This window comes from Gopherus flavomarginatus, chromosome 5 (assembly GCF_025201925.1).
Source record: "Gopherus flavomarginatus isolate rGopFla2 chromosome 5, rGopFla2.mat.asm, whole genome shotgun sequence".
In the NCBI taxonomy this organism is placed as follows: domain Eukaryota; kingdom Metazoa; phylum Chordata; order Testudines; family Testudinidae; genus Gopherus; species Gopherus flavomarginatus.
Genome location: NC_066621.1, coordinates 131,221,443 through 131,239,762, shown reverse-complemented (window position 1 = coordinate 131,239,762; position 18,320 = coordinate 131,221,443). Strand labels below are relative to the sequence as shown.

The 18,320-nt window shown below is 39.6% G+C and overlaps 1 protein-coding gene across 7 annotated transcripts in view; it reads right to left on the bottom strand.

Moving 5' to 3' along the window:
* Positions 1-18,320, bottom strand: part of UNC79 (unc-79 homolog, NALCN channel complex subunit) — a 151,714-nt gene that overhangs the window by 50,322 nt on the left and 83,072 nt on the right. For 5 of the 7 annotated variants that reach the window (XM_050953167.1, XM_050953166.1, XM_050953161.1 and 2 more), the window contains 7 exons: positions 17,307-17,459; positions 14,928-16,139; positions 12,349-12,456; positions 8,331-8,447; positions 5,510-5,593; positions 3,006-3,108; positions 587-727 (listed from right to left, as the gene is read on the bottom strand). In XM_050953167.1, the coding sequence (XP_050809124.1) occupies positions 587-727; positions 3,006-3,108; positions 5,510-5,593; positions 8,331-8,447; positions 12,349-12,456; positions 14,928-16,139; positions 17,307-17,459 (1,918 nt within the window). The remainder of the gene's footprint in view (positions 1-586; positions 728-3,005; positions 3,109-5,509; positions 5,594-8,330; positions 8,448-12,348; positions 12,457-14,927; positions 16,140-17,306; positions 17,460-18,320) is intronic. The other 2 variants (XM_050953162.1, XM_050953163.1) reach the window with 2 other exon arrangements.

Sequence of the window (18,320 nt, the reverse complement as noted above, 5' to 3'; positions counted from 1 at the left end):
GTGTGTTGTTTGCCTGGACTGCTCAAGACCTGAATGCTTGTGTAGGAGGAACTCTTTGAGTTGTCTTCTTAAATACCTTCATGCTGTTTCATATCTGATGCTCCTTGATGAAACAGAGGAGTCCTGTCTTATAACAGGCTTATTGAAAGTGATATTAGCTACGAAAGTGAGATGTTGGAAGAGTGTTGCCATTTTCATAATGTAATAATTAATAATAAATAGTGTGTAATAAGCATGTTATAAAAACAAATTTTATATTTCCAAGATCACTGCTTTTATAATTTATACTCAGGTAAAGAAGAAAATCCCTGGAAACATTCATTTTCAGGAGGGGGTTTGCGAGACTTAATATTTTAGTGAAAGGCGTTCACCAGTTGTTAAAGTTTGGGAACCACTGCTCTAGAGCCAAGATCTATCTGCTTCAAACATGGTCTACCTTTTGAGCTATCTGATATGCCACCAGGACATCTCTTTCAGTTCTCCTAGGGCACAATTCAAGGGCACAAAAATCTTCCTTCCCTCATAAAAGAGAGAGGGGTGCGAAGAGAGAGAGAGAGACAGAGAGCGAGCACGGTTCAAAGGTTACCTTCCTACAGACTGCATGATGTCCAACAACAAAGGAGCAGCCAAATCTGGGCTGAGGTGAATGAATGTGGAGAGAACAACTATGGCCAGACCTAGTGTTTCTTCATCATACTCTTCGAGGATAGCCCCACAATCATGGCATCTGCAAGGAAAGTTATTAAAAGCTAATATTATTTGTTCAATTAATTAGGAGAATCCATGTTACATTGAACATTTTATGACTAAGAAAATAGATCACTGTGCTTTAAACCCTGTATGCAAAACACTTTTCACTAGCTCCATCAACAGGCAATGTTGATCTCTGGCAGGTGGTCAGTTACTCCAATCCGTGCTTTGTGTCGATGAACAATAAAACAATAATCTGATGAGATCAGATTACAGCTGTGGTTATAGACTTGCAAGAGGAAATGATAGGATTTTTATGTGGGGAGGAGGCCAAAGAAGATTCCGTTTGTTTTTAGAGATGTCTCTTTCTGTTCCAAACCAGTTTTGCTGTTGAATTGCTGCCCCCTCCTGCAATGCTGAGAGTTGACTCTGAAAGCTCTGCAATAGCTTTGTAACATCTAATCATAAGGGAGATGTCAGCTGCAGGAGAGATGAGGCAGGGTTTTAAAACCACATAAAAAGATAAACAAACCTGGGAAACTGGTACATCTCAGCCCAATAGGGAGGCTTGGTTAATTAGATCAACCAGTCGCTAATGACTCCAACAGATTGATATTTTAACTTAATGGGATTCTACAAGCAATTTCCCTCCCTTTGTGTCTCAACAGGAGAAGAAGATGCTAGCAAGGTTATGAAAATCAATCTCGTCTGGTTTGGCATCTGAGGCCAAAGCTTCTGGAAAAAGGCCAAAGAAGATACATGAAATGAGCCCCTTCTTGGAATGTTTAGCATTTACACAACGTAACTTCCAGTTCCACTGAAGACTCACACAACAGCCTTGACCTTCTCTAGTAAGCATCTTGGCAGCTCATCTAGTGTCTAGAGCACAGGATTGAAAGCCACAACTCTGGGGTTCTACTCCAGTTCTGCCTTTGAATCAATGGGTGGCTTTAAGCCAGCTACTTCACTGCTTCTCTGTAAAATGAGTACCATCATATTTAATTACAGTGCCTCAATGGGATTTTGATCAAAGAATTAATGTTGGTAAAAGATATTGGGGATCCTTGTAGAGGAAAAGCATGTAAGTGCAAAATAGCAGTAGTGGAGGTAACAGTAGTATTCAAGGTGCTGATTTACAGTCATGGCTTTACATTGCAATGGAAAAGCCACAGCAATTCAAAAACATGATAACTTTCATTTTAGGGAGAAAAACTAGAGTTTTCAGTGGATTACAATGAGCCCTTACAGTAAAAAACAGAGAAAGCTCAATTGTAGAATTAAAGTCTTGTTAATTGTGGATACAGTTTTATTTCATCCATTTACATAACCAAATGTAATAAAAGTCCCTTCCTAGATCAAATCCATAGAAACAAAATGAGCCATGCAGGCAACGTGTAGATTCACATCCATCTTAGGTCAAGGCGAGGGTTTTGAGTTTGATTAAGGCCAAATAAATAAAAACCACTCCCAGTTTCAAGGCAAAAAGCTTTTAGAACCAGCCAAGTCCCAAAACTTGCTTACAGAAAATTCTACCCAATCAAGAGATTAAGCGGAGCAGAAGAATTAGTGAATTCCCTGATCACTGCCATAGAAACTCTAATACTTGAGTGCCTCCTCCCATCCCACTATCCACACAGATGGCAATGGTTCTCAGAAACCTCATGACGTCAGCTTTTCTCACAAGATTTCTTTGTTTGGATCTTTTCTAAATCAGATCTCCTTCAGGCATTGGTTCTGACTCAGATCGAAAACCATAGCGGTGAATTCGTATCCAAAGGTTTGGAGTGCAGGTCCCAGTCTTATCTCTATATCATTAAAAAAGCCCCTTTAACGAAAGATCTCCTTTTTCCCAAGGATACAGTCTTTTTCCTGTTTATGTTCCTTTAAAACTAGAGGAGTTCTGTGCAACAGGTACCATGGGTTTGATCTTACTTGTACCAGTTTTACACTGGCGTACAACCTTGCCTTTAATAGCATTAATTCGGATTTTCACCAGGGAAAAGTGAGTAGAGAATCAGGCTACACACCTTTCTCTAAATACCATACAAGGCAAACTGTCAACACTCAAATAATAAAACAGTACTACTAATAATACTCCCAGCCACCACTTTGCACACACATACTCATGTCCCAGTATATTCACAGCACACTCGGTTTGCAACATTTTGAAAATTTTCCCTTGCTACAAAAAATTATACTGCTCAGGAGAAAATTTGAGAATGTTCTTTCACTGAGTCAGGGCCCATCTAAATATGTTCTGAAACTCGGTGGTTTTTAACTACCAAATTATTTGAAAGAAATAGAAATTGGCTTACTTGTCAGTCATCATAGTAGGTTGGTCATCGGTAAATTCTTCTGGAGCTGGTACAAACATACTGACTATACTGGGTGCTGACAGTAAGCTGGATTTGGTGGCACCTTGAAGCCATTAAAAGAAAAGAAGCATGGTAAATGGAAATCTGGAATGGACATAGATAAACAAAAAAAGCTTTTGCAGTGTATGTAAATAAAAATTTCTCTTTGGAGAAAGATACAACACATTCTTTGGTTCTGTCAAATTTCTCCAATTACTTGTGCTTATTTTATTTTTTAAAGGTCAGGAATGAAACAAATTCAAGGTGGATGACTGCTTTAGTGTTCAGTTGTCAAGTTTTTATCCCCTCATTCTTTACGTAGAGTGGATGGTCCTGTAGTTAGTATGAGACTGTTAGGAACTTTGGATTCCTCCCCCCCAGAACTTTGTGTGACCTTGGGGGAGGAAATCACTTAACATCCTCTTTGCCTCAGTCACCCCATCTGTGAAATGGAGATGATAATGCCTCACAACGTTGAGGCTTAATTCATCAAGATTTGAAAAGGCTTAGAGATCATTGGATGGAAGATGATTGAGAAGTGCAAAGTATTATTACTGTTATTTTCAGTTAGAAAAGTTTTAAAGGCAAGCTATACCGATGAGGAGAAACTGACAGCACATAGACCTGGTCATAGAGGAATACAAATAGTGCAGTCACATGTGGCTCTTCCTTGCCCAGGGGGTACCTCTTCTATGCCCAAATCATGGGAGATGGGAAGGGGAGCGGATTCTTTGTTTAACAGGAAGGGTTGAAGGCAGAAGGAGCCTCACAGGACAGGTATTGAATAGGTAGAGTATCCTGGAAGACAGGACTCTTGGATTGATGTTATAGGACACCATGTCTCTGAAACAGCTAACTTGTTCTCCAGAATCACAGCTTTCTTGCTGGCTGTCTCTCTTTTTATTTTTAAAGGTAATTCTTTTTTATTATTATTTTTATTTATTTATTTATTTTTAAGGGTAATTCTCAAGATGTTATGGTTGTGAAAAAAAAACTCCTGGAACAATAGCACAGAGAGGTGTGAACTGCCCCATTCATCTCAATGAAGTGTTAATGCAAGTGCCCTTTGATGATATTTTAAGGTCAACATTGTTAATTATTTCTTTTCTCAGGTAAGAAAGAAGAGGAAAGGCCATAGATCTGCACAACCTACTATCGAGTAATGTCTCATTTTGATGCCACAAATGAGTGGCATTTGTGGGACAGCACCACTTCTTTTTCCTCCAAGCTAATTAAGACCCACTGAGAAGAGCCAAACTCAAGGAACCCAGTGGAACTCATATTATAGATGTGATCACACTTGCATGGTCTACATTGAGTGGCATCTCGTTTTGAAGTTGCACATGGGTGGAGCTCATTTTGTGGTTACAGCTTGGAAGAATACCTATGTCTTTTTCCCTTCAGTTTGACCCTTGCAGATATGGAAGGGCTGGAGGGTGATTTGAAGAAGCCAGAAAGAAAACAAACAGCAATCTGAAGGCCTCACAAACAGAATTCACAGCTAGGATTGAAACTAGCCTATTGTAATCCTCATCACGGGTTAAAGAAACAAGAGGTGGATTGTCTGACTAAGCCTGGTACAAATGGAGTTGCTATTGATATGGTCCCAATAGCTGCTGTTGCAAAGGCAAGCTCAGACCAAATGATCTATATGAGATTCCATTCTAGACTGATAGGGAGGGTGCTGAGTGCTGCTTTAATGAAAATAGAAGTGTCAAACAATTGTTCTGCTAAGTTTGGAAGGAAACATAATTATTTTCTATACAAGCTAAGACCCTATCCTATATGTTGAGTAATGGTCTCTTTGAGATTGCACTGGATGCAGCAGACAATTTAGAGAGTCTTGAGGAGTCTTCAGTGATATAGGAAACCATCGAGAATGCAAGAAATAAGAGTTTGTTAGCTAGTCTTTGCTTCATAAACTGATTTACTTTACCTTCCCTTTTAACATTATGCTGGAAGCTTAACTGATGCCATCTCTAGCTACAGGTTACAGTATAGCATGCAAATGCTGGATGTTGATGTAACCATGGCTACATAACTGGGAGTTAAGCTGCAAATAATAATAACACTTGTGCTGATCTTGTGGTGAAAAGTGAGAGAGAATGTGATTCAAGCTAGAGAAAGGCTAGTTTGTGGTGCCATTAAAAAGCTGTAAGGAAGGCTGAGCAGTTTGGATGTCAGGAATGAGTGTTTGAATAGCTAAGAAGTGGGGACTTGGTGACACCGGGAATGGGGCACACAGTCTTTCACTTCCAAGTCATCAGTTACATCCAGACGAGCTAGGTACTGACAGGAAGTCATTACCATCCATCAACTATCCATGTCCCGTGTAAAAAGAATTGGTGGTGTCATTCTAGCTGAACAGAACACAAAGCCACCATCACAACTGATACTAACTGGCAACCTTGTTGGTAGTCTCAGCAGAGAGACCAAGTTTGAATGAACGTGGACACTGAACTAACCTCTTATTCTTAGTGGTGGTCCCTCCAGGTCAGGGTTTAGGCAAACTGAGACATTGCACGGCCGCTTCCCATGCTGTATCTGTTCTGTGGATAAATAGAAGACTTCAGACTGTGGTACTGTTAATGCAGCGCCTCTCACCAACACCATAAATTCACTCCAACAATTAAAACACCACCATCACCACACACATATACAACAGCTGGAAGACAGAGGGTTAAATCTCTGAGCATGAAGACAGAAAAGAAGAGAAGAAAAGAAGGTAGAAGATAGTTCCATAGAGGAAGCAAGAACCAGATTTAGCAATATTAAAGGAGGCCTTTTAGGAAAGCTCAAAGTCAAGGTCTTTTGATAAGAAATATAGCGCTAATTGCAAGGATTCAGCAAGAAATGGATATGTAAAGAGTCACAGAAAGAGTAAAAGTTAATGCTCTGGGACACCGAGGGATGAGTAGTTCATGGACATGCTTGTGCTGGCATAGGATAGACACACAAAGAGTTTATTTTTCAGAGAAAGATTTTGGGACAGAGCAGTTTGAAATGAGAGATGAAGAAAGAGAGGATGGTACCCAGTTTAGCTGGACTGATGTAGAAAATATAAAGCAGCCACAAAATGATGTGAAATTAAGGATTGTAAAAGTTCCCTTGAAAAATTCAGTTGGTGTCACAAGTCACTGGAGGAAGTGACTTGAAGTGAGGGTCTTTTGGAGAGAAAGGTGACAGATGTTGAAAAGAATGCTAGTGGATTCCCAACAAGAATTAAGATGGAGCTCCTCAAAGATATAGTGATTAGAATACTGACTTGCCCACTTGGAAGACAGGTTCAATAGGTCACATAAGAGGTAAATGATAAACTATATGGTTCTGAAATACTAAATGGGAAAACCAGGTTATTGTATAAGTTATGCTAACTGACGTTTCTATGTGAGATAAACTTACTTGATATGTCAGAAGGCTACCATGGACCTGCTACCCATGACAAATTCTGTGCTTGATGATGTGGGGAAGGTTAGGAAGGGAAACTGACAATCCACGTCATTCTGAGGATGGAGGTCACAAGAGAAGCCATTGCCTCAGAGGCACGGATGGAAAGGGACTGATGGGACTTAAAAGTGAAAACTGAATTAAGCACAATTTTTGAGACCAGTCTCCCCACTAACTTTACAGTGGGAACGTTCAACCAAGTGCTACATTCCAGGTCAATGTCTTACAGTTCTGTCCCTCCCTCATCACCTCCTGGTTTGCTAGTGAAATTCTAGGAAGCATCATTCTATTATGTCACAATGAAACATATGCCAGAATTCATCATCCTGTGACAAATTCAATGAACTACAGAAGATTTCACACAAGAGAAAAAGAATGAAAAGAGGTTAAAACTATTTTCAGGTGGTTAGTGGGGACATTCTGTACTTAATTCAGTTTTCATTGTCTGCTTTGCATTTCGCTCTTAAGGAGAAACATGGAAACCCAGTATGAATTCCTGAGCAGAAACCCCATGAGTTGTGCATGAACTGGCAAAAGACTCCCAAGCGTCTGCCGATGGAGAAGTGGGAGTCTCTTTGGCATAAGGTTTAAATGCCTGATGTCTCAATATGATTGGAAAAAAAAAAAAGGTTTGTCTTTATAAAAATGATTCACACTGTCATAACATTTTTTCCCAGATTTGGACCTTAGCGTCCAAAATATGGGTGTTAGCATGAAAACCTCCAAGCTTAGTTACCAGCTTGGACCTGGTAAAGCTGCCACCAGCCAGGGATTTATACAGTGCCTAGCTCACTGTGGTCTCCCCAAAACCTTCCCTGGGGGACCCCCAGACTCAGATGCCTTGAGTCCTACAACAAAGGGAAATAACCCCCTCCTCTTGTTTCCTGGTTACTTCCTCCCAGGCTCCCCTCCCTGGACGACCCTAGGAGATTCCCTGCTTCCAGTCCTGGAAACACAAGTACCGAGAGGTCTAATCTCTCCCTCCCGCCCTTCACCCAGAGGGTATGCAAAGTCAGGCTAGTAAATCTAACACAAAGAGATTTCCCTCTCCCTTCGTCCCTTAGCCTTAACCAGTGAAAAAATTCAAACAGGTCTTAAAAAGAAAGCTTTATATAAAAAGAAAGAAAAATACATTAAAAATAGTCTCTGTATAAGGTGACAATCTACAGGGTCAATTGCTTAAGAAAAAAAAAAGTGAATATACAGCCTTATTCCAAAAGAATACAATTTAACACATTCCAGCAACTACACACATGTAAATACAAAAGATAACAATATAAACCTATTGTCTTACTATCTTTGTACTTACAACTTGGAAACAGAAGATTAGAAAGCCAGGAGATAGAAAAATCACTCTCAGAGCCGAGAGGGTCAGACACAAGACAAAGAACAAAGAACTCACACCCAAAACTTCCCTCCACCCAGATTTGAAAAAGTCTTGTTTCCTGATTGGTCCTCTGGTCAGGTGTTTCAGGTTCCCTGTGTTAACTCTTTACAGGTAAAATACATTAACCCTTAGCTATCTGTTTATGACACACACACACACTGGGTGAAATCCTGGCCCTGCTGAAGTCAGTGGCAATACTCAGTTTGATCTCAATAGGGCCAGAATCTGTATACAAGCTGTATACAAAATGGTAATGGCCACTACAATGGAGCCATCCTGATTCACACCAGAAGAGAATCTGGTATAATTCCACTGTAGACCTGAGCTCAGTTACTTTTCTCCAACAGCAGAATGGTAATGGCTCACTTATATTCACAACAATTGATCACCACAGAGAGACACACTAACTGGTTTAAGGGAATGGAAATAAAGAATAGAGAAGCATAACTTACCAGTGTCCCAAGTGCTGATATTATGGGGTGCACTAGATTGGTGTTCCAGCTGTCTCTTCATTAGCTGGTTCATTGTCAGAGCTCCCAGTGAGCCCCTTTTCATCTGTCTGAACTGAGCTGCAAAGCAGAATTTGAAAAGAGTTCAGAGAATCACACAAGCTGCTCTTATTCCCTCGAATTTGTCCATCAGCATGAAGGAGGTACTGATATCATCCACAAAGACCAGCTGCTTGCTCTCAGAATTTTATTCAAAGTAATCTGCTCTATTCACGTAGTTGTACATGGTGAAATTCTGGCCCCACTTCAGTCCATGGCAAAAATCCTGTGGATTTCAGTGAAACCAGGATTTCACGCATAGTGTCTACTAGCAATTCCTTGGCCTGTAATCTTTATTCTAAAATACAGTGAAACGTGTTCAAGATGCCACCTTTATTAGACATCCCTAAAGCTTAAGAAACCACTGTAAAGTATTGCCAGACATCGAGTTAGACTGTGACTAGTCCGTGTGTGCACATGCTGGGGGTGGGGACATCAGGACTGATTCTGGGGAGGATGTCTTCCCCAACAATCCCCTTTCATTTGCACACGCCATTGTACAGTTAGTAGAATGACAGTCTCTTCACTTGGGAAAGCATGAGCACTGCTCCCTCTAGGCACCTCGTGGAAAAGAAAGTGGGTAAGGATCATGACCTTGTGCCCCACCCCTTGCACTGGCCTGCAGAGTACAAGACACATTATGTGACTGGTGCATCCTACAGTCTCACTGAACACCCTGCCACTCAGGGAGGGATTGCAACTCTCTCCGGAGCTCCCCAGGGGTAGGGTGACGCCATACCACCTTCTAGACAGGCCAGCATCCAAATAGCACAAAATGGCCCTTTTGTCCCCTCCACTTTTATTAGAAGACCTCGTCCTTTAAGTAGCCAACTTCTGCTGGTCTATCGGGTTGCCAATTTCTATACTTTTTAACCTACATTGATGTATATTTTATTGAAAATGACCAGCTGACAATACTCCCTGAATAAACTATAACATAACCAGAAATTAAGACCAGTATTGTAACATATTTCCCTAATACTCAAATGGACAGAGAAACAGGTGATAGGATGCTCCCAACCTATCTTCTTTTCCCATCCCTTCAACAGGAAGCAATCAAGGAGGATGAGGATGGCTCCTCTACTTTATCAGCCTATCTGAGCAATGTATTTCCCCCAATGAAACCAAGACCATTACTCACAGCCTGAAACTGATTCTTGGGCCCTGAATCCGAAAAGCACTCGAGCATGTGCTTAAATCCATACCTATTCTGAATGTTTTTAAGCATGTAGATTTAAGCCTGAGTTTAAATATTTTCTTGAAGTCAGGCCTACATGATATCAATGTGAGACCTCTTTGTCATGATCATTTTCATTTGCAACTAAAAGAAATCTAATATAGGTAAAAATAGTATTAATGTGACACGTGCCAGTACAACAGTAACCAGCTAAGCTTTAAAAAAAGATCAAACAGTCCTTGACATTATTAACTGAAAAGGCAAAACTGGAGCCATAAGGTTCAGATCCAAACTTTGCCCAAAGTTGAGACACTCAAATCCCAGGTCTTCAGTCAGATCCATCTCAGTGTCTAACTACAAAGAAGATTCAAACCCAAATTAAATAGAATAATGGAATCACAGATAATGTAGGACTGGAAGGGACCCTTTAGGTCACTTAGTCCAGTCCTTAGCCCTGAGGCAGACCTAAGTATTATCTAGATCATCCCTGACAGGTGTTTGTCAAAACTGTTCTTGAAAACATCCAGTGACGGAGATTCCACAACCTTCCTAGGTAATTTGTTCTGGTGCCTAACTACCCTCACAGTTAGGAAGTTTTTCCTAATATCTAATCTAAATCTCCTTTGCTGTAATTTAAGCCCATTACTTCTTTCCCTGATCTCATCTTATAAGGAGAACAATTTAAAGAACTTTCTAACAGAATAAGTACCAGTATCAAATTTATAACAACATCCATTGGGAATCTGCTCATCAAAACAATTTCATACACATCAGGATGAGATGTGTTGTAGGTTTCCCCCCATTTATGCAATACCCTTTCAATATATCAAATCACATTTAAACTCCAACAACAACAAAATTATCCAACTCTGCAGCAAACCAAACCTTGTATAAATGAGCTTCTGGAACTGAACCGAACTGTGATTCCATTCAATATTTAACTTTTTTGTTTTGTTTTGCAGCTGTCTTTCACAGCAAATTAGCAGAAAAATCTAATTTCCATCTCTTCCAGTACAAAGGATTTTAAATAGATGCTTTATCAGTTTATCAAAGACCAAATTTCCAAATGAAAGAATGGCAATTAATTTCAGAACTGACAATGTTGCTTGGAGTGCAGAAGACTGTCAAAATCTAGGAAATTATCTCTTTGAACTTCCTTACCAGCTTTTATGATAGTAATTAAAGGTTTTTTTAATGCATATTCAACATTATCACAGTGGTGTTGAGCTGGTTCGTATTTCCAGAGTTACTTACCTGGTTTCTGAAGGATAGCTGTGATTTCAAACGTTGAAAAAACATTTCATGTAGTATGATTGTACCAACAGAAACATTATTTCCATGATCTGTTTTCTACCAATAACTTGAAAAAGTCTAGGGAGCAGATCCTCAGCTGGTTTAAATTGTCGTCATAATTCAGTTGGAGTTAGGACAATGTATATCAGCTGAGGATCTGACCCTATGTTTCTTTCTGTCCGTGGAAATTCCTATGGGAGAAGACAGGCTCTATGGGAACTTTTCATGATCAGGATTGTTTGACAATGTACGCTAGATGCATACATTGTCAAACAATCTTAAGTATAATTATGTATTCGTATTACAGTAATGAGTAGAGCCCTCAACAGAGATCAAGGCCCCACTGTACTGAACACTGAACAAACCCATAGCAAGAGACAGCCCCTGCTCCAAAGAGCTCAAAAGCTAAATAGACAAGAAAGACAAAAACATTTTTATCCCCATTTTACAGATGGAAACTGAGACACAGAGACAAAAAGAGTGAGATTTACAGAGGTCTTTAGATGCCTAATGATGCAGAAAGGTACCTAGTGGGGTTCACACAAGCATCTCAGCAGGGTAAGTGCCTCATATCCAATGATATCAGTGGGAATTCAGTGGCTAACCTGCCTCAATTTAGGTGCTTTTGGAAATCCCCCTAAGTGTCTAGCTGCATCTTTACCTGCCTAAATACTTTGTAAATCTGGTCCTCTGGACTTGCCCAAGGTCACACTGGAAGTTGGTAGTGCAGCTGGAGAACTGATTCCAGCTCTGTCTGAGTCCTAGACTGGTGTCCTTACCTCAAGACCATCCTTCCTTTTATAGGCCCGATATTACTTCCACTGAAGTCAGTGGTTCTTGGATATCACTAAATAAATTAATATTCAGCATTTTTATAGCACCCTATGGGCCAGTTTCTCCTCTCACTTAAACCCCATTTTCATCAGTATAACTCTATTGGCTCCAGTGCAGTTCCATCGGATTTGCATCAGGCCCAAAATCTTCAAAGAACTTCACTAATTTAAATGATTAATGCTCACAGCTCTCCTGCAGGATAGTTATTATTACCTCTGTTTTACAATTGGTTAAGTAGCTTTTCTAAGACCACATAGCTAGTAATAGAATTCTGGGGAGTTTCTGTCTCCTGGTCCTGTGCTTAGACAACTAGATAATGCTACATCTTATTCAAAGTGCCCACACAACTTCAGCAAAAGGCTGCATTCAGCAACCACCTCCTCAAATTCCATTTATTGCTTAAGGATGTACAATGCATATGCAGCAAATCAATGTCCGTGAAGTTTGCTATGTCACAATAAACCTTGTAGTCCTTAATTGCAAATCTAACAAGCACCACACAAATATGCTTCCAGTCACGTAAAGTTTGGAGGAAGATCATGTTCCAGATGCTGATGCATATTAGATGTACAAATGCAGTAACTGAATTTCTGTTCTTCAATATAGGGGAAAACTTACTTGATATGGAAGAGTGACTACTTGTCTCTGGCACACCTGCTTCAAGTGTTGGAGCAGAAGATGATTCTCTTGGCATTTCCAGAGTTGAAAGTCCTTTAGCAGTGGGATCTGCAAATGGAAATGGTGCTTAAACTCTGAGTGCATTATTTAAAAATCAGAGAACATTTTTTCATCAGCTTCCTTCTCTGATTGCCATTTTCACATCTTTTCAATGTTAAATTTGCCATCTGGCACCTCCAGTGGCTATACACATGTGGTGATGTTACAGGTGCACAGGGAATTGTTTTTAAATCACTTTTTAAAGGAGATTTGTGGATAAGCCTCTTGGAGACTATTCATATATAGTACATACTATAATGAATAAATGTACATAAAGCACCTGACTGATCTCAGTTACAAAGTGTACATCAGGGCTAACTTAATGGAAGTCAATGGAGTAACACTGGTGTAAATCCAGTGTAAATGACAGAATGCCATAACTCTTGCAATATTTGGTATTATTCTTGAAGCCTCATTTGCTAAAGTTATTTGATTGTGTGAGAATCTCCACTTTCATTTAAAAAAAAAAAGTTTATTGCCATCAGAGTTGCAGAGAAAAGCTTGAAAATATGCATCCTAAAAGGTTAAAAAACTGGAAAAGAATCCCAAATATATGATTTTTTAAAAATCTCATGATTTTTAAGCTAATCTCATGATTTCTGACCAGCTGAAGTTATCAAAACTGGAAGACTCAAACCCAAAGTTTCTCAGGCATTACTAGGTGTGTTCTGCAAGCGCAAAATAACTAAGAAAACGTGAACTTATATATTATTATAAAAAAATCTCAAGCAGGAACCCAGGGATTGCTCATTTGAAGAAACAGATCATCTGGATATTCCACTGGGAAACAAATTATGGCAGAATCCTTTCCAAAGATATTAAAGCATGCAAGTTTCAGCATTTTGCAATAGGTGCTTGAAACTGTAACCAGCAAATTATGATAATCACATCAAGCCTACTTTCCTAAACTATAATAAATGTATTCACAAACTAGTAAACTGATCAGGATGATAAAAGAAACAAGATATGTAACTCATTCTGGTCACTACCAGCAACATACAGCATTATAAACCAAGGTCATTTAATGGAACATTGCGAATGTTTTATGCGGCTGTATAATAATACACTCAGAAATGCGTAATCATGTTGCTCTTCAGTGGCTAAATATTTTGACATGAGGTATGATGCTAACATCTCTGATGTGTGTCAGAGCTGTGCCAACCATTCCAGTTCAACAGATGTTTGTGAATGTACATGTGAAACTTGATTCTCATTGATTTGCAGGCTCTAATGGTGAAAAGGGGATTGAGTCTGAACAAACCCAGTTTTCCTGTGGCCACTTCCCTTTGCAAACCTGTGCAAAGGGCTCAGGATCAGCTGGCTCATTATTACCTGGTTGCACTGACTCTTTGGCTCACTGGAACCACAAGTGGGACTAGGCTTCAGCCCTGACAGAACACCAACACTGATCGCAGTTAAACATATTTACCCTTGCAAAACTGGAATATAGTTATCACATCAACTATAACATAAAATAATGAGACTGTTCTCATTAATGGAAGGGCATTTACAGGAGGTGGAGCTAGACATACACAAAAACTAGACTTCACTTCTCATGCAACAAGATAGCTCTAGTCTTAGGGATATTTTACCTTTTAAACCTGTGATATCATTAATTATTGTGTGTGACCCCAACTGAGCAATAAGTCCTCAATAACTGAAAAATACTGATGGTACTAGGCCACTGCCTCCAAAGTCTTCGTTCTGGTTTGCTAGTTGGATCAGAGCATATAACTTCTGTCTTGTGGAGAAACCAAATGAAAATATTTTGTGTTGAGATCAGTTCAACCAATCAGGACTACAGCAGAAATATCATGTGATCTCTCCCAATAAACTGGGGCTGAACTTGAAATATACCACAAACAATGGACTAATAAAGCTCATGGATACCCAGCTATAGCAAAAACAAAAGTATTTCATGGGAACAGTTTGTGAAGAACCAACTTCAAGCAAACCTCTACTGGTTCCAAGAGACGGGTTGAACTCAAACCAAAGCTAACTTGGAATTAGATTCCAAAAGTCTTAGTCTATACAATCTTCTTGCTATCTATTGACTGCAGCCTGCAGAGGAAATAAGTTCTAAGAACAGTGAGTGAATGTTGCATAGATTACATTGATAGATTTTAAGGCAAGAGAAACGATTGTGATCATCTAGTCCAACCTCCTGACACACACCATAGAATTTCACTCACTAATTCCTATATCAAGCCCAACAACAACACTTGTGGTTGAATTAGAGCATGTCTTTTAGATATGCCATCACCCATACACGATACTTGTGTAGACAGTACATTCCTAATTGATTCCAACACGTTTGACACTGAGAAGCAGACACTCTGGAAGGGTACATCTACATGAGATCAGTTCTGACATTTTATATCCTACTGTCTGGCATGTAAACAGGACTGAGTGATCAAACAGATACATTACTGAAAACTTAAATAATAACAGCTTTTGGTTTGGTTTGTGGTTGTCCTCACCTGTCTCTTTCTGTTCTCCCAGCTTGTCTAGAACGTTGAAGGAAATGTCAAGGTATTCTCTCTGTATAGCACTCACAGCAATCTTTCTCTGTTTTCTCTGCCTGGGAACAATCTGAATCTTAAATTCTGACTCCTCAGCTTCTTCCTCCTGTTTCTGTTCTGTATCAGATTCTGTGTTGGCATCAAGCTTATCAGGTTCTGTTTGGTTTTCAGAGTCTTCAGGAACCTTAATAAGGACAGTTTTTACATTTGAACTTGGAACTGGTCCACTAGGTTTAACTTCTCCCACGTTAAGCTCAGAGTTATCATCAAGGGACGTCTCAGGGAGTGCAAATGACTTTTGCAACAGGTCTCGCTTTTGCTTAAGTGTTAGTGGGCTCCCGCAGGAGACATCTTGAAGCTCCTCTGGCTTAGCTAACTCTTCAAAGTCTTTTTGATCTTTGGGAGCTGTGGAGGGGATTTCCTTTTTTCCTAATGAAATATTATTGCTCGCTTCCTTAGATGTAAAGTCTTTGGAGCAATCCAGAATGCTGAACTGCACGAGGCGGGTTGCACTGAGGCTGAGGGCAGAGGCACTGATGGGAGATGAGGGAGATGACACAGCAGTTTTTCCAGAGACACCATCATTTAATTGGTTTGTTGTTTCTTCTTCTTCATCACTCTCCACTATTCTCAGGGGAGGAAGTGGTTCAAAGACTAGAGAGTCACTGTCTGAAGTGGAAAGGATTGAATGCTTGTCAGGCCCTGATGTTGAGTCAGAGGACAAATCTATCAGATCTAAATCCTCTTTAAGAACAGGAGGTTTCACTGGAGAATCCACTTTTACTTCATATGTTTCCATGCAGTTTAGCCTGACTTCTGGTATGACAGGTCTCCTTATTTCCTGGAAGCTTTCCATGACAGAAGGATTCTCTTGTGTCTCTGTATTTTCAGTCCTTGTAGAAGAATTCTGTCTAGGTCGTCCATAATCATTCTGTCTATGCATGGTGTAAGCAGCAGTGGTGGGTGGTTTATCTAAGTCACACCGGTCTATGCAGGACTTCCTACGATGTTCATCTAATGAAAACAACAAGGAGTCTGCATTCCCTATATCAAGAGATTTTTGTTTTAGAGAGCGCAGTTTTTTTTTCTGAATGCTTTCTTCTCTCACACAGTGTAGAATGCTGTCTTGTAACGCCCCACTTTCTCTATATTCAGCCAGTTCTATTTCACCTGATTAAAACAGAAAAAGCTAGTAATATTTTACTTGGAGATTTTTGGCAGAAATCATATCACCTTATAGTTCAGCACACGACTGACATTTCAGATACAAACCCAGTGTTATGACAGTTAATCTTCAATCAAAATCATCTGAGATTTCTTTTCATCTCCACGTCACACTACAAAGAATTTTGCCACAGGCAACAAAAAAATCCACTGCCCAGATCACTTTACTCAGACCATTAGATTGTAAAAGCAAATTTTTAGCTTCTACCAGATGTGCCCTTGATAGGGTCTATTTGGCACTATATACTGAATAAAAAACGGTGTGGAGAAAAGGTTTTATTGGCATCCATTTGGGACGACTGCATTACTTATGAGTGGTCAAGCCACGCAGTAGTTATGTGGGTCATCCCAAACATACATCAATATCACCTTTACCCCATACCTCCCTGTAGTCAGTATATGACATATATGTTAGAGGAAAACGGTTTTAGAAATATTTTATTTTGCTGTAGCACTGCTATAGTACCAAGGAGCCCTGGTCATTATTGGTACTATAGATCATTCTGCCTTGGAAACCCAACACCAAAAACATAAGGAAAAATTACTCCAAACGTTCAGCCTAGAGATTATCAGAAAATTAATTTTTGGCCACATAAAAAAGGATAATTTAAAAACCAAATAACTGAAAACTGAACATTTTTCAGGTTTGGTCAAACAATAACTGATTTTTTTTAAGCAATGGAAAACCAAAACATTTTCAACAACATTGGGATTATTTCCACAAAAAAAATCCATTTAATCAAAAAGTCAACTTCTGTCAAAAGAGAAGCTTCAACTGAAAATTTCAACCAACACCAACTTAGCCATTAGTAGAAGGAGAAAAATTTAGAAACTTCTCAAACTGACCTTTAAATAGTTTTTCTATATATTGTAGTGTCACGTTTTAACAAGAAACTATTGATTTTGTGGCCCAATGTAAGATGCCTTAAAGAGGCCTTATTTCTGGAAAGTACTGAGCAGTCATTCTCTGAAAATCAAACGCCTATGAGTGCGTGAATGAGAATATTAAAATGATGCATAGTGACAATGCATACATAAATTAAGGTTTCAGTATGACACAAGCAGCAGATTATCATATTTCTTCACAAATTAACTCTGATAAAAAATTCATACTTCTCTGGGCATTCATCTCAACTGGTTGATATTTCACCATTTTGCTGCCACCAATTCTTTTCAGTCTTGCAAAGAATGTTTGCGACTCTTTACTGCAGGGTCCAGTTGGAGTATCATGAATATCAGATTCATCAAAGACACTATCTTCCTCTGCTTGGGAAAGAAAATCATTATTACTCTTCAGAGTCAGGCCTTGCACAAGAGCCAGAGCCAGTGGACCAAGTCCTCAGCTGCTACACATCAGTTTTTAAAGTAGAAAATTCAAAACATTCTATAGGTTTGTAAAGAAACACGTATCACAGTAATACCATTCAAAACACACTTTACAGCTTGAACGATTAAGGTCTGAAAAGTAAGGAATAGAATTTTTTTCTAAGCAATTAATGCTTCTTGTAGCATTCGCCATGCACAGTATATGGTGAGATCCTCAGCTGGCATAAATTGGTGCAGCTCCATTGAAGTCAACAGACCTGTCACAACTAGTACAGTGAGGTACAGCAGAGATGTTGAGAGAGATGGTGGATGCTGGGCAAATGCATCCTCTGCATCAGGACTAGTGCTGACTAAGATAGGATTACTCCTATTGCTGGTCCTCTGAGCAGGAGCAAAATGTACCCCTGCCTAGCATTTGCTGATGATAGTGGCATATGCATTAGCTGATTGGAGGCTAAATATGACTGTTAATCTGTAGACAACCACATAGACGCACATCCCTGGGGATGTGGGAAAGGGCCAGCCCTTCAGTTTTCCAAAACACTATGGAATGATCCTGGCCTACTTCTTGCGGGTTTGGGAAAAAACTTCCTGTACCCCCTTCCTGTTCTTCCACACTAGTAAGCACAGGATGAGATTCATCTCTCAGTTTAATAATAATAATACTCTGTGCTAATATAGTAACAGTTTGTCCATATAAAGATCATTTCCTTTGTGTAGTGCAAAGCACTTCCCAAAAGCCTGGCAAAGTAGGTAAGTAGTATTCTCCCTACTTGAAACTGAGACGAAGTGTGGTCCAAG